Source organism: Lolium perenne, chromosome 7, assembly GCF_019359855.2.
Source record: "Lolium perenne isolate Kyuss_39 chromosome 7, Kyuss_2.0, whole genome shotgun sequence".
NCBI lineage: Eukaryota > Viridiplantae > Streptophyta > Magnoliopsida > Poales > Poaceae > Lolium > Lolium perenne.
In genome coordinates, this window is record NC_067250.2 from 255,360,841 (window position 1) to 255,374,115 (window position 13,275).

Here is a 13,275-nt window from a genome sequence, read left to right on the forward strand (position 1 = left end):
ACTGAGGATCTCCACCTCCGCAGCCTCACACAGAGCACGCTTAATTTTGGTAAATAGAGGTGCCGCCGCTCTCGATCAGCAGCTGTGCGCAGCCGACCTACAGAACGAATTGCTAGCAACCAGGTGTGATCCCCTTTTGTCTAGAAGCAAGGTATCTGAATGTCTAATAGTCCCTTACCGGAGCATCCCATGTAAATATTAGTGACATGTAATGTAATGCAGTCTGCCGTGCGAGGCCCAGACCCTCTAACACAACCGCTAACAGGGCATACGTGGTTAATCTTCTGTCCACCGACTGCCGTTAATTCAGACTTAGTAAGATTTTCTACAGACAATAGGACACCGGCGCGGCGCACGCCGCGCCAATGCCTCCTAGTACTAACCAAGACTTAAGCTTTTGTCTAGACACTGAACGGGCCAACCACCTCAACTACATGCATAGCATCTTTTCCAACATTGATTATACAACACACTATTCACTTCAACAACGTCTCTCAAACGCTAAATTAGGTGCGTTTTAGGGGACGCTTTGGAGGACGCGTCTGGAGATGCTCATAGACTACTTAGAGCAAGTTCAATAGTAGAGCCAATTGTTGGCTATAAGCTAAGTGACATGTCATCTATAGTCAATCTAGAGCTACATGTACAATAGTGAGCTACATAATTGTACTATTTTATCAATGCATGGTCCACCATTCACTCTCACAAAGTGTCTAGAAACACGTGCTAGAGCTGGCTTTTACATAAGAACTCACTCATCTTCTCTCTCCTTCTATCTCTCCTCCACCTAGGCAACAATATATTATTCTAATCCTTGTAGCCTGCTGACTAGGATTTATTGTACTTGCTCTTATAGTGAAAGTATCATAAATGAAGAAAGAGTAACATAAATGAAAATAAATGAAGAAAGAGACTGAGGTGGGTAAATCACTTATATTTCTGGTCTTTCAGAATCTCAGTCGATGAACAATAGTAAATGCTTTCTAATATAAAATAGAAGCACTAGAGAGCTCAAGTTCACTTCATTCATCACAAGATGCAAACGACAATCAAAATGGAGCTAATGAGGAAGAAATCACTTCCACTGTCATAGTTCAATACCAACCAACACATCAAGCAATAACCAGATAGATCGAATGAATGTTACATTACATCATACTTCCCAAAACAAAATGAGTCTACAACCCATATATAATTTTGCATGATACCACACATATGTTATTACCCACTAAAAAATATTAATCTCGTGTGTATTACTACTCTATGTTACTTCCAAATATAAACTTTGCGTAGACACTAAACTGAATGGCAACCAACTCATGACTTCAACCACATCTAGCATCTTTTCCAACATCGTTAGAGCATCTCCAGCCGCGTCCCCTAAAGCGCCCCCAAAGGGATTTGGGGCGCGCCGGACAAAAAAACGTTTCTAGCTGCGTGCCCCAAAGGCTCTTTTTGTCCGGTGCGGCCCGATACGGTGTCCGGCACCCCAAGCCCGTCCCCGCTACATAGGGGACGCTCGGGGCACGCCGGACACAACGAAAAGCGAGGCGAGGAGTGGTGGGACCGACGCGTCAGCGGCACATTGAATTTTAACCTAACCGTCGTCTACCTTGCGACGGAATTTATTGGCGCGCAGCGACGGTGCAGTTCCCGTAGAGGCGCAACGCAGAGTCTCGTCGCGCCTAGCTCTGCGTGCCATTGTTAATGAGCGCCACCGCTCCCCCGCCTCCCTCCGGCCTATAAAAAGGGTCGCTCTCTCATCGTCCCTCACACACAAACCCTAGCGCCTCTCTCCCCAACCCTAGCCGCCACCATCTCAAGAGTCGACGCCATGTCTGGTAGAGGTGGAGGTCGAGGTCGCGGCCGTGGTCGTGCTCGTGGCTGCGGTAGAGCAGCACGCTCGCCGTCGCCTGCGACGCCGTCGTCTTCATCGTCGGACATGCATGAGGAGGATCGGAAGTGCTTTCTGAGTTCTTCGTCGTCCTCAAGGGCGACCCACTCGGTATCCAGAGGCTGCCGGACAAGTTCGCCGACCTCGTCGCCGGCAACGAGTCGTCCTCGCTGCATCTGCGGGAGGCTGCGACAAGATGTACCTCCACATCGGCTAGGAGAAATTCTTGCGCTACCACCACCTCGAAGCCGGATTCGTGCTCACGTTCTCCTACCTTGGCGAGCCCGACATGAGCGTCAAGGTGTTCGACGAGACGCGCTGTTGTCGGCACTACCACGACGACAGCGATGAGGCGGATGACGACTGAGTGTTGTTTCTTCACAGCGAAAATAGGCACGGAGGTTTCTGGTTGTTCTTCCTCGAAAGAACCAACAGGGGTGCCGTTAACAGCTGAATTTTCCAGTTTGGGTGACTGGGAGTGCCCGAGAGTGTTCTTTCTTGGCAGCGAACACACGAAATCTGCGATGCCAACACTAGTTAGATTTCTTTATTTTGTAATATTTTAAGTTTGTGTCAACCATGGTTTAAACTATGTATTAGTTTTGTGAAAACTATGTCCAAAATATATTTTAGTTTATGTAAACCATGTTCCAAATTATGTATTAGTTTGTGGAATGTTTTATTCTCTCTATTGAAATAAAAATGTAAAAAAGAGTATTTTAATGTTATAAAAAGTTTGGGGGCAGCACTTGGGAACGCGGCTGAGAAGCGACGTCTTCCAAACACGACACAATAAAACACATTCTCAAACACACTTAATCCAACGTTGTTTGGGAGACACTTCAGGGACATACAGCACATTGTTCACTTCAACACTAGTTTGTTGTCACTTTTTTGATCGATCTCCTAGGTCCGAGTTCCAACTCGCAAATCACGCTCTACTCGACACGTGTCCTACCCAACCACGTGTCCACATCTTACCACGCCTGTATCACCGGCCCACCTAAACCGCGAGCGCCCCCATGCCGGCGCACATGGTTTCTTCACAAAATTAATTAATTAATCACGGTTCTAGTTTAAGCACCGGTTAGATTTACCGTACTGCCCCTCCCCTGCTCTTCCATTGACGCATTTCCTCTCAAAACGCGGCTACTGTTCACACTCCACAGTAACTCCGTACTACTGCTAGCGGCAGCGGCGCCGCTCCAATCCCAAACCCTAACCCTAGCCCTCTCCGGCGACTCGAACCTGCGCCACGAGGCTGTGGAGATGGAGGAGCCTAGGCTCGGCGGCGGCGGCGGGGGAAAGCCGCCGATCCCGTCGCCGGCGAGGAAGCCGGTGCTCTCACGGCACGCCTCCTTTGTAAGTAAATCTCGCATCTCGGCGCGCTTAGCTTGGCTGCTCGCGTGATCTGGGCGAAAGGTGTGAGATTTATGTGGCGCCAGGCCCGATCCGTGCTTAATCTTGTGTAATCGTGTGCGAATCTTTCGCTGCGTGGTGAGCTGTTTTCGCTGAGGAGCTAGGGTTTTCACCGGTATGGTTTGAACTGTGAGGGTAGGCGGTGCAGAGAGAGGGGAAGGAATCTTTCGTCCTGAATCTTGTTAGTGGTACGCTTGTTGTCCTAGAGTAGTAGAGTACGAGCAACCTGGGAGTGAGGTGATTGGATCCGTGCGGTTTATGTGGATGCATGTTATTGGGAGACTGGAAAGCCATCTCCTAGGTGGTCAGTTGAAGAGACTGTCTTGTGTTCTATGGAATGATTAATTGTGTCAACTGAATGTAGTACTCGAGAGTTTCAGAATGTTCTTCTGAACTAGATTTGTGCTGAATGCTGCCGTGGTATTTTCCTGGCTTGTAGTCTTTAGGCAGGTAAATTGTGAGCATAATATATTATTTATCTTCAAGGACGTATGTAATGTTGTCTGAAGATTTCATATTGAGAAAAGGCTGGGTAGGGATTCTATGGGGGATCAGACTGGTAATCTGGTACTTATGTGTCATGAAAAAACCCCAACTCCTTTCGTCCTTTTTTTACTTGCCATGCCATGCCCTGTCCTTGCCTCATGCTCTCAGATCTTTATTCAAACCTAGTACGAGAAAAGGCAATCTCGTGCATCTGCTTTGTTGAAATACTAGTTGGCCCTTTACCAAACAACAGTTCGAAGAAATCTTAACCCCTAAGCTACACTCGCCTTTCAAGGAAATTTGCAAAAATAGTAATTTGACTTTATCTTATCCCCTCCTGCAATTTCTTGTTTTGTTTTCATCTTATTGCTCCACTGAGGTTTGGTTTGGATCATTGACCCTAGTTCTATCATATTGATCATTTTTTTTTCTTGAATCTAGGTAGAACCAAAATAAACCTGTACAGTTCATGTTTGGCTTTCCCTTCTCATTGCAGTACAAAAGGAAATGTTTTTAGTAATCTTAAATGTGTTATTTGCTGATGCCGCACATTACTGTTTGGGATTTCTATAAGGAAACAACACTGTTTGAGCAAAAGAGTGAAATAATTATCATGGGACCATGGGAGGGGAGAGGAATAGTACTTCCACAACAGCTATGATTATTTTAATGATGTAGCCTAAAGGGGTTCCTATTTTTGCCTATGTGGTATCAAGCTTATTAGTATATGCGTGGTATGGTATAGACACTTAGGTAGCTTCCATGGTTGCACCATATCATAATGAAATAGCATGCAATATAAATCCTCTAACTTTATACTTTTTTTTGTTATTGCTAAGTAATTGCCATACATGGCTTTGATTTCGCAGGCGAGGGGTCCTTTGAACAATACAAAGTCTGAAACTGAGAGAATCTTTGAAAGGGTGGATGGTGAATTCATCCCAGTTGTACGGTCTGGAGGCTGGGCTGATATTGGGTCAAGGAGCACAATGGAGGATGCCTACATCTGTTGTGACAACTTCTTGCAAGATTTTGGACCCGAAAGCTGTGAAGAAGGGCCCAGCTCATTTTATGGGGTATGCTTCCATTCTATTTATTAGCATCCAATTTTCTGTCATGCTGTGTTTGGTTGCATGGAAACTAGGCATGGAATTGGAATTGGGGTCCAATTCGCCAATTCGGTTGTTTGGGGTGGCCTCAGAATTGTTAGGTGGAAACTCAGACCAATTCCACACCCGCTCCGCGCTGTGTCGCAAGTTTCCGAGCTCCCCACCTCGGAAACGCACGGAAACCTCCCCCGAGCGTACCGCTTCGTTTCTCCTCAAACAGAACCCCTCCCGTCCAAGTGACCTGCAGGCTGCAGCTAGCCAGAGGCGGCGGCAGCGGTGAGTGTTCCCCTCCCTCTCCTTATCCCCAATGTCTTCTTCGTCTCCCCTTCCCCACCTCCTCGAAGCAAACCGGCGCCGGCGACGCCGACGGTGTTCGCCACCCCACAGCCCCGCCCCAAACCCTAGATGTGGCAGAAAAGGGGAACGGCGGTGAGAGGCAATAGGGGAACGGCGGCGAGAAGCAGGAGACGGACGTCGACCGTAGGGGAACGGCGGCCACTGCCTTGGCCCTCCTCCATCTCTCTGGCCGACTCCCCTGGCCCTCCTCCTCCTTCTCTCCATCTGACTCAGGCCCGCCGCCGATTCCGGCCACCACCGGCCGATTCCGGCCACCACCGGCCGATTCCGGCCATCGCCGGCCCTCCCACACTTCACCGCCGGCTCCCTCGCGAGGATCTTCACCACTGGCGGCCGTGCGTTCACAAAAAAAAACAGAAAATTACTTTCCAACTTTTGGCAATCCAAACAGGATTAGGAATTGGTACCACCGTTTGATTCCAAAGGCAATTTCCATACACAACCAAACAACATAATCGAATTTTAGGCCAATTCATTTCCTCCTTGGATTTGGAATATAATCCCAATTCAATTCCACGCCCAGTTTCTATGCATCCAAACACAACATCACCTTTTTTGGTAACAGATTTTCCGCAGCCCCCTGAATTCATACATTAAACCCACAATGTGCTTAAAAAGTTCTAAAACAGGAATAGTTTAATGTTTTAAAACAAACTGATCACAAATGGACAAAGAGGGCAGTATGCTGCAAGTTTCTGTCTTGACATTTGTAATAATTGTAGCTAAACCTGTGTTATATCAACTCCCTACTAGGAAAGTACCTATATACATCTGACCAGCATTTCCTGTGTATGTCCTGTTCACACGATTTTAATGTTTTAGGTTTTTGATGGGCATGGTGGAAAGCACGCTGCGGACTTTGTGTGCAGCAATTTGCCAAGGTTCATCATTGAGGGTGATGGTTTTCCGGGGGAGATAGAGAAAGCTGTGTCCTCAGCATTCTTACAGACTGATGCTGCTTTTGCAGATGCTTGCTCTGTGAATTCTTCTCTTGCATCTGGCACGACTGCGCTTGCTGCACTCATCATTGGAAGGTATTGTAGGAACTTGTGCTAAGTCGTTCTGTAGCATCACTCTTTAGCTATTATATTTGAATATGAGTAACTACTTACTCCTGTTTGACCTCATGGCTCCTGTTTTGTTACGGTGTAAATCAATTCCTCTATGTGTGCATTTTACTCCCTCCGTCCACAGATGTAAGTCACACACGTTTGAATAAGGATTAGTAACTATATGTGGATTGTCAGATACAAAATTGATACTGTTAGAAGGCTCGCATTGTGAATCCAGTGATCTCAATTTTTTATAACATAATAAACATAGTGTTGGACGAAATTTGGTCAAAGATAAAATTTGGATGGCGTGTGCGCCAATTTTTTTTTGGACGGAAGGTAGTATGTTTTATTTCCCGCATATATCATGTTTTTTTCTCTTTGGTAAAGGTAACAAGTTTTCCTGTATTGCATGGATTTAATGTCTGTTGAAGTTTTATACATCGTTCTGTAGCATCACTCTTTAGCTATTATATCTGAATATGAGTAACTACTTACTCCTGTTTGACCTCATGGCTCCTGTTTTGTTACGGTGTAAATCAATTCCTCTATGTGTGCATTTTACTCCCTCCGTCCACAGATGTAAGTCACACACGTTTGAATAAGGATTAGTAACTATATGTGGATTGTCAGATACAAATTTGATACTGTTAGAATGCTTGCATTGTGAATCCAGTGATCTCAATTTTTTTATAACATAATAAACATAGTGTTGGACGAAATTTTGGTCAAAGATAAAATTTGGATGGCGTGCGCGCCATTTTTTTTCTGGACGGAGGGTAGTATGTTTTATTTCCCGCATATATCATGTTTTTTTTTCTCTTTGGTAAAGGTAACAAGTTTTCCTGTATTGCATGGATTTAATGTCTGTTGAAGTTTTATACATATGCTTTCCTCAGTTGCTCCTTCAGTGAGTAATATGTACATGTGGACAGGATTTTCTTTGTGAGGTTGTAAGCATCAATTCCCACTGATATCAGTTTCTCTCCTTTGGAAATTGAAGTTTTCCTGTTCACTGCTATGCACTTGAAAATGACTTAGCAGGTCTTTAAACATATGCTTTGTTCCTTGAGTGTGTAATATGTATATTTACTTTCTGGACAAATCACTACCATCCTTCTATTTGTACTCCTTTGTTTACCATGGTTACTACTTAATACCAGCAAGGTTTTCCCTTCTCTTTATCTGAACTCTCTTTTTCTCCATGTATCTATAGTTTGATAGTATTATCTTTGAAAAAACTGCATAAGATAACTTTTGAAAAATTCTGCATGATTGACAGGTCACTTCTGGTGGCAAATGCTGGTGATTGTAGAGCAGTGTTATGTTGCCGTGGAAAGGCAATTGAGATGTCCAGGGACCACAAGCCATCTTGCGATAGAGAGAAGATGCGCATTGAAGCCTCAGGTGGTTATGTTGACGATGGGTACCTGAATGGGCTTCTCAATGTTGCTAGAGCTATCGGGGACTGGCACATGGAAGGACTGAAAGCATGTGATGGCCTTGGGCCTCTTAGTGCTGAGCCTGAGGTGATGATGAGGAATCTTACCGAGGACGATGAATTCATAATCATCGGTTGTGATGGTATCTGGGATGTATTCCGCAGCCAAAATGCGGTAGACTTTGCGCGACGGAGGCTCCAAGAGCACAACGACCCTGCTGCTTGCTGTAAAGACTTAGTTGATGAGGCCATCAAGCGGAAGAGCGGCGATAATCTTTCTGTAGTTGTCGTCTGCTTCAACTCTAGGGCGCCTCCTGCCCTTACAGTTCCGAGGCCTCGGGTTCAGAGAAGTATATCTGCAGAAGGCTTGAAGGAGCTGCAGGGCTTCCTTGATAGCCTGGCAGAGGCAAACTGACTGTACTGACAGGACATGTGGGTTTAGAGGCCCCACGACACTGTAACAGTCCCATTTTTCCGTAGCCTAGCTTGGAAGTTAGGTTTAGTATGTCCTATCTCATAACTTGAGATAGTTGTTGTTGAGTAATACAACATTGTAAAATATTCGGCGGCTAATTTTATCTGTACTTGGAAGTATTACTTGCTAGTTTCAGGCCTTGCTCTAGATTCCTCAAATCTGGAATGATAAATTGATAATAGAGATTTCGTAGATTGCAGTGGATTGTTCAGTGTGATCATTCTTATGATACTTTTGTTTGTTAAGTTTTTGCAGTTCTATAGAACCATTCATGCTACTAGGTTAGGGAAACTGTATTTTGTGTAGAGGGTCTCATGTATGCACTTTCTGAGGAGGATATATTGATCTGTAGCTTTGGTGGTTGAGCAGCTACTTGGTTTTTGTCGTCAGGTCGTGATCCATGAACCAAAATGTTCATTGTTTAAATGTCCTGATTTTGTCATCATTCTGTGATCCATGAACCAAAATGTTCTCAGAGGTCTGGGCCAACCAAATCATTTCCAACCTCATACTACTGCAACTGTCAAAGTAGGCGTCGATTGTTTTCACTGTCAAAAGAGAACCGTTGATTTGTTTCAGCGTGAATCATCTGTCAGAAACCATGACAAAGAAAGAAAGCTGGAAGCCTGGAAGGACCAATCATTCACGCGTCATGTGATGGAAATTCCGAACGTTGATGTGTTCCACTGCTCCCTACTATGAACTTTGTGGGCGTGGAGGATCATCAGGTCATGCGAGTGAGTTACCACCAACTAATCTTGTCAATTTCGCTTTCTTTAGCTTGTCAATGTCCCTTTGGCATTAGATCTCAGAAGAAAAAAAAACATCTCACCTTTAGCATGCAAATCTTGCAGCTTTCTGTCGGCCCATAACCGTCGAGAGCCATGCAGCCCGTCCTCAGTGCCTGGGCTCTACTACGGTTTGAAACGCGCTCTACAATTTTGATCTCGACCCCTAAACCCTAAATAAAATATTTTGTTATCTTTGCTCTTTTAGGTTCATTCTCCACCTTAGATATTTCGGCGTACTCCTACATTTTAATTAAAATTTTGCTAATTATCAGTTGACTCCGAAATACCTTGGAGCATTAATTCCTTAGTACTAGTCATAGGTTGTAACTGAGATTTGATGACCGTCAGTCGATCGAGAGTTAGCCTCACTCTAACCTAGAAATTGGTAAAATGGCCAAGTTGTAAGATTTGGCAAAGTTGACATCTCAATGGATTTTTTATTCTGGCATGTCTTTGAGAGCTACACGCAGATCTAAACCTCCGCCAATCTTTTTTTAAGACGTATCAGTTCCATATAAGAAAGGCCAAGGGACCGAGTAACTATACGGTCTGACACAGACATCGAGACAGCGCACCCGCACTATCCCATGGACAACCCTTTTTTTAGGTGGGTCCAAAGGACCCAGAAGCTTCATTCCGAAGTAACTTGAAATTACAAACAAGTCCTCCCTTTCTGTAAAAAGGACCTTGACATAAAAAGTAAAAAGGGACCGAGAGTCCTTCTCCACCGACGCTGCTTGACCTCGATGCCACGGCCGTCAACCATGCCGTCGGGGACGATACCACTTGGGGAAGGATCGACGATGAGCGCCGCGCTGAGGTAGGGGAAGATCCTCTGCTTTTGCTCGCCGGTCTGGAGGAAGAAGAGCCGCTGGAGCAGCAAGCTTCGCGGTGCGAAGTGGCCCCCTTGGCCAACCGGAGCATCGCCGCCATCAAGCCGCTACTGTTTTCCTTCGCCATGAGAAGCTTCGAGGAAGACCCTAGGAGCTCCAGATCTTGCCATCGCCGAGCTCTGACCTCCACCATGGCGGCCAGATCTGGCGAGATCGGGTTGAACTCGAGCTCCACCGAGCTTATTAATTGGAGGCGCAGAAAAGAACCCCCTAGCTTCTTTTGTCTCCGACCATCGGAGCAGCACAGAGGGAGAAGTCGACGCCACTGGCCAGCCCGAGCTTCGCGACCTCCGGCCACCCAAACCTCCGAGCACCGTACCGGCATACAACCATACAAACTACTAGGAGAAACCCTACACTACTATGTACAGGGGCTGGCCTCCTATCCCTCGTCGCCTCCAGACGGCAGAGCTGCTGAAGAGGAGCCGTAGAGGTCGCGGCGACTCTCAAATTACTGTAGCTGAGGATTCAAGCCCTACCTCCCTGACATACTGATGTTTCCATCACATGGACAGCCTAGGGAAACGACTACTCTCGCAACCTCCACCCTTCCACTAACACTAGTCTATTCCTAAACAACTTGGCCGCCCTCCACAGCTCCGTCTCGACGGAGATCTTGCTGAGAACCACCGCTAGAAGGAGCAGCTCCCTCGAAAACTATATCATTACGGTGCAGCCACATACACCAAGAAACCAGGGCAATGCCAGTCCAGCAGTCTCGGATCACGTCTCCACCGCCACGCCACCCCTGTAACCAATCCACTAGGCGAGAGTCCGCGTTCGTCACAGTTTCTGAATCATAATTCGAGAACATGATAACATGAGGCACAGTTTCTCCACTCACTCATGACTCATTTGATTCTAGACCAGAAACGAGGCGTGACCACACCACAATCTCTTGAGTAAACACCAAGTTTGCCCAACCTCTTCCCACCACGAGATCGATCCCATGGACCCCCAGCCTCGCCTCTAAACGGCAGACCACCCGACAGCACAAGAACTCACACCCCACCAGCCAACAACCATGGATAGCGTCACGTCGCCGGCCGTTAACCGCGCGCACCTGCCATTGCCAAGCCATGCACGCACGTACGATCGGTTGATTGTTCACTACAGGAATGGGAGGCTATGCCGAGGGCCAGGCTATACGCCGACGGCCAAAAGTCGGGGCCGTCGGCGTATGGCCCGGCCAGGCCAGCCTGCCCTTTCAACACTCGGCGAAACGTGGCCGTCGGCGTAGCGACCTCTACGCCGAGGGCAGCCCTCGGCATATCTTTGGCCCTAGGCGTAGACGGGGCTACGCCGACGGCCACCCTCGGCGTAGGCTATTTTTCAAATTTGTCTAATTTTGTAAAAATCATAACTAATTCATATGATGTCAGAAAAATGCGTATGAGGTATCATAATGTTCAGAAAAACATCCTCTATCCGTTTATATCAAAATCATGCATATTTGAATCATGTAGAATAACATGTTAACCTAGAAACAATTCAATCACTTTCTTATATGTTCTCAGGTTCCCGTTTTAGCCAGATGGCAATTTAAACGAAGTCAGAAAATCTCGCGGAGCCGCATGGCATCATTTTATGTGTCCTAGTAACCACTCCAAAAGATGGAATTGGGATACGATAATTATTTTGGAAAACCCTTCACGAACAGGGCTATCAAGTCCGGATTTCTATGACTTTTAGGGCAATGAGTAGGAAACGGCCCGTGACACCGCATAGTTTGTCGGAACGAGACCATACTTGGCACGTGCGTGGTCCCTGGGATGGGAAGCAAGGCCCCGGGAGCGCATTTCCAATCCGACCCATGGGCGATGGTTTTTTCATTTTCGGGATGTCAAAACAGGTTTTTTTGTGAAGGAACTACATGGGGCGCATTTTAGTATTGCGCGAGACCTCTGCGTAGTGGTAGGACACCGCCTTCGCACCCCATATCACATGCCATATGTGCGCGCTAGCTATCTGGGAATCCATGCGGCTTCCTGCGGTGTCCCGCCGAATCCGCTGGAAAGTGACCGGATTTGAACTAGGGCTACACTTTCCGTCGCTCAATAAATTCCGCAAAAATTGTTTTTAGGTCTATGACATATCAGTTTATGTGCTAATTTTTGTTCGTTTAGCGCGATGGTAACCGGGTGCACCAGCGCGCCCGGTACGGCCATACCGCATCTCCGTGGGGCCCCTTTTGGCCAAATGACAATTTAAACAAAGTCAGAAAATCCCGCGGAGCCGTATGGCGTCATTTTATGTGTCCTAGTAACCACTCCAAAAATCGGAATTAGGATACGGCAATTATTTTGGAAAACCCTTCACAAACAGGGCTATCACGTCCGGAGTTCTATGGCTTTTAGGGCAATTGAGTAGGAAACGGCCCGTGACGCCGCATAGTTTGTCGGAACGAGGCCATATTTGGCACGTGCATGGTCCCTGGGATGGGAAGCAAGGCCCCGGGAGCGGATTTCCAATCCGACCCATGGGCGACGGTTTTTTCATTTTCGGGGTGCCAAAACGGGTTTTTTTTGTGAAGGAACTACATAAGGCGCATTTTAGTATTGCGCGAGACCTCTGCGTAGTGGTAGGACACCGCCTTCGCACCACATATCACATGCCATATGTCCGCGCTAGCTATCTGGGAATCCATGCGGCTTCCTGCGGTGTCCCGCCAAATCCGCTGGAAAGTGACCGGATTTGAACTAGGGCTACACTTTCCGTCGCTCAATAAATTCCGCAAAAATTGTTTTTAGGTCTATGACATATCAGTTTATGTGCTAATTTTTGTCCGTTTAGCGCGATGGTAAACGGGTGCACCAGCGCGCCCGGTACGGCCATACCGCATCTCCGTGGGGGCCCGTTTTGGCCAAATGACAATTTAAACAAAGTCAGAAAATCCCGCGGAGCCGCATGGCGTCATTTTATGTGTCCTAGTAACCACTCCAAAAGTCGGAATTAGGATACGACAATTATTTTGGAAAACCCTTCACAAACAGGGCTATCACGTCCGGAGTTCTATGGCTTTTAGGGCAAATGAGTAGGAAACGGCCCGTGACACCGCATAGTTTTTCGGAACGAGGCCATATTTGGCACGTGCGTGGTCCCTGGGATGGGAAGCAAGGCCCCGGGAGCGGATTTCCAATCCGACCCATGGGCGATGGTTTTTTCATTTTCGGGGTGCCAAAACGGGTTTATTTTGTGAAGCAGCTACATGGGGCGCATTTTAGTATTGCGCGAGACCTCCGCGTAGTGGTAGGACACCGCCTTCGCACCACATATCACATGTCATATGTGCGCGCTAGCTATCTGGGAATCCATGCGGCTTCCTGCGGTGTCCCGCCGAATCCGCTGGAAACTGACC

At 46.9% G+C, this 13,275-nt stretch overlaps 1 protein-coding gene across 2 annotated transcripts; it reads left to right on the forward strand.

Moving 5' to 3' along the window:
- The first annotated feature begins 3,007 nt into the window (after nucleotides 1-3,007).
- On the forward strand, nucleotides 3,008-8,437 carry LOC127313452 (probable protein phosphatase 2C 57). 2 transcript variants are annotated; one of them, XM_051343952.2, is made up of 5 exons: nucleotides 3,008-3,256; nucleotides 4,669-4,875; nucleotides 6,088-6,146; nucleotides 6,233-6,299; nucleotides 7,600-8,437. In XM_051343952.2, the coding sequence occupies exons 2-5, from the start codon at nucleotides 4,727-4,729 to the stop codon at nucleotides 8,171-8,173; spliced, it is 849 nt and encodes a 282-aa protein (XP_051199912.1). In that variant the 5' UTR covers nucleotides 3,008-3,256; nucleotides 4,669-4,726; the 3' UTR covers nucleotides 8,174-8,437. The 2 variants fall into 2 exon arrangements, with proteins under 2 accessions (XP_051199912.1, XP_051199913.1); XM_051343953.2 differs by having other exon boundaries at nucleotides 6,088-6,299.
- Nucleotides 8,438-13,275: the final 4,838 nt, after the last annotated feature.